Source organism: Octopus bimaculoides, chromosome 26, assembly GCF_001194135.2.
Source record: "Octopus bimaculoides isolate UCB-OBI-ISO-001 chromosome 26, ASM119413v2, whole genome shotgun sequence".
NCBI classification, from domain to species: domain Eukaryota; kingdom Metazoa; phylum Mollusca; class Cephalopoda; order Octopoda; family Octopodidae; genus Octopus; species Octopus bimaculoides.
This window is the reverse complement of record NC_069006.1, coordinates 4,815,009-4,815,551: the sequence shown is the minus strand read 5'-3', so window position 1 is coordinate 4,815,551 and position 543 is coordinate 4,815,009. Positions and strand designations below refer to the sequence as shown.

The 543-nt window shown below is 43.6% G+C and overlaps 1 protein-coding gene across 1 annotated transcript in view; it reads left to right on the top strand.

The window, feature by feature from the left end:
• Nucleotides 1-543, top strand: part of LOC106876742 (uncharacterized) — an 11,174-nt gene that overhangs the window by 5,900 nt on the left and 4,731 nt on the right. The window contains exon 2 of the mRNA XM_052976890.1: nt 133-318. Within this exon, the coding sequence (XP_052832850.1) occupies nt 133-318 (186 nt within the window). The remainder of the gene's footprint in view (nt 1-132; nt 319-543) is intronic.

Sequence of the window (543 nt, the reverse complement as noted above, 5' to 3'; positions counted from 1 at the left end):
CTCTTTCTGTTTTCCTCTTTCTGATCTCTCTCTCTCTCTCTCTCTCTCTCTCTCACTGTCCGCTTTCTGATCTGTCTCTCTGTTTTCCTCCCCCTTTCACACTCTCTCTCTATTACTTTTAATCTACACCAGACTGACACAAGCAACAAAATTGCCGTCCTCGAAGCTGAGAAGCAGAACCTAGTCGACAGCCTGGCCGAGATGGAGAAGGAGTTGATTGAGGAGCGCAATTCACACGAAAACTTGGAACTGTTCCACCTTTCCCTACTCAACAAGATCGAACAACTGAAGACTTTGGTCGACTCTGAGAAGAGGGAGGTCAGTATTTGGAATCCTTGGGTTAATTAAAAATGGACATTGTTTATACATGGAGAAATGGGCACACATGTGGGTGTGGTCATCCATGTAGACACATTCACACATGTATATATACATGCTTAGAAATGGACATTGCTTATACATGGAGAAACGTCCACACATGTGGATGTGGCCGTCCATGTAGACACATTCACACATGTACATACATGCTTAGAAATGGACATT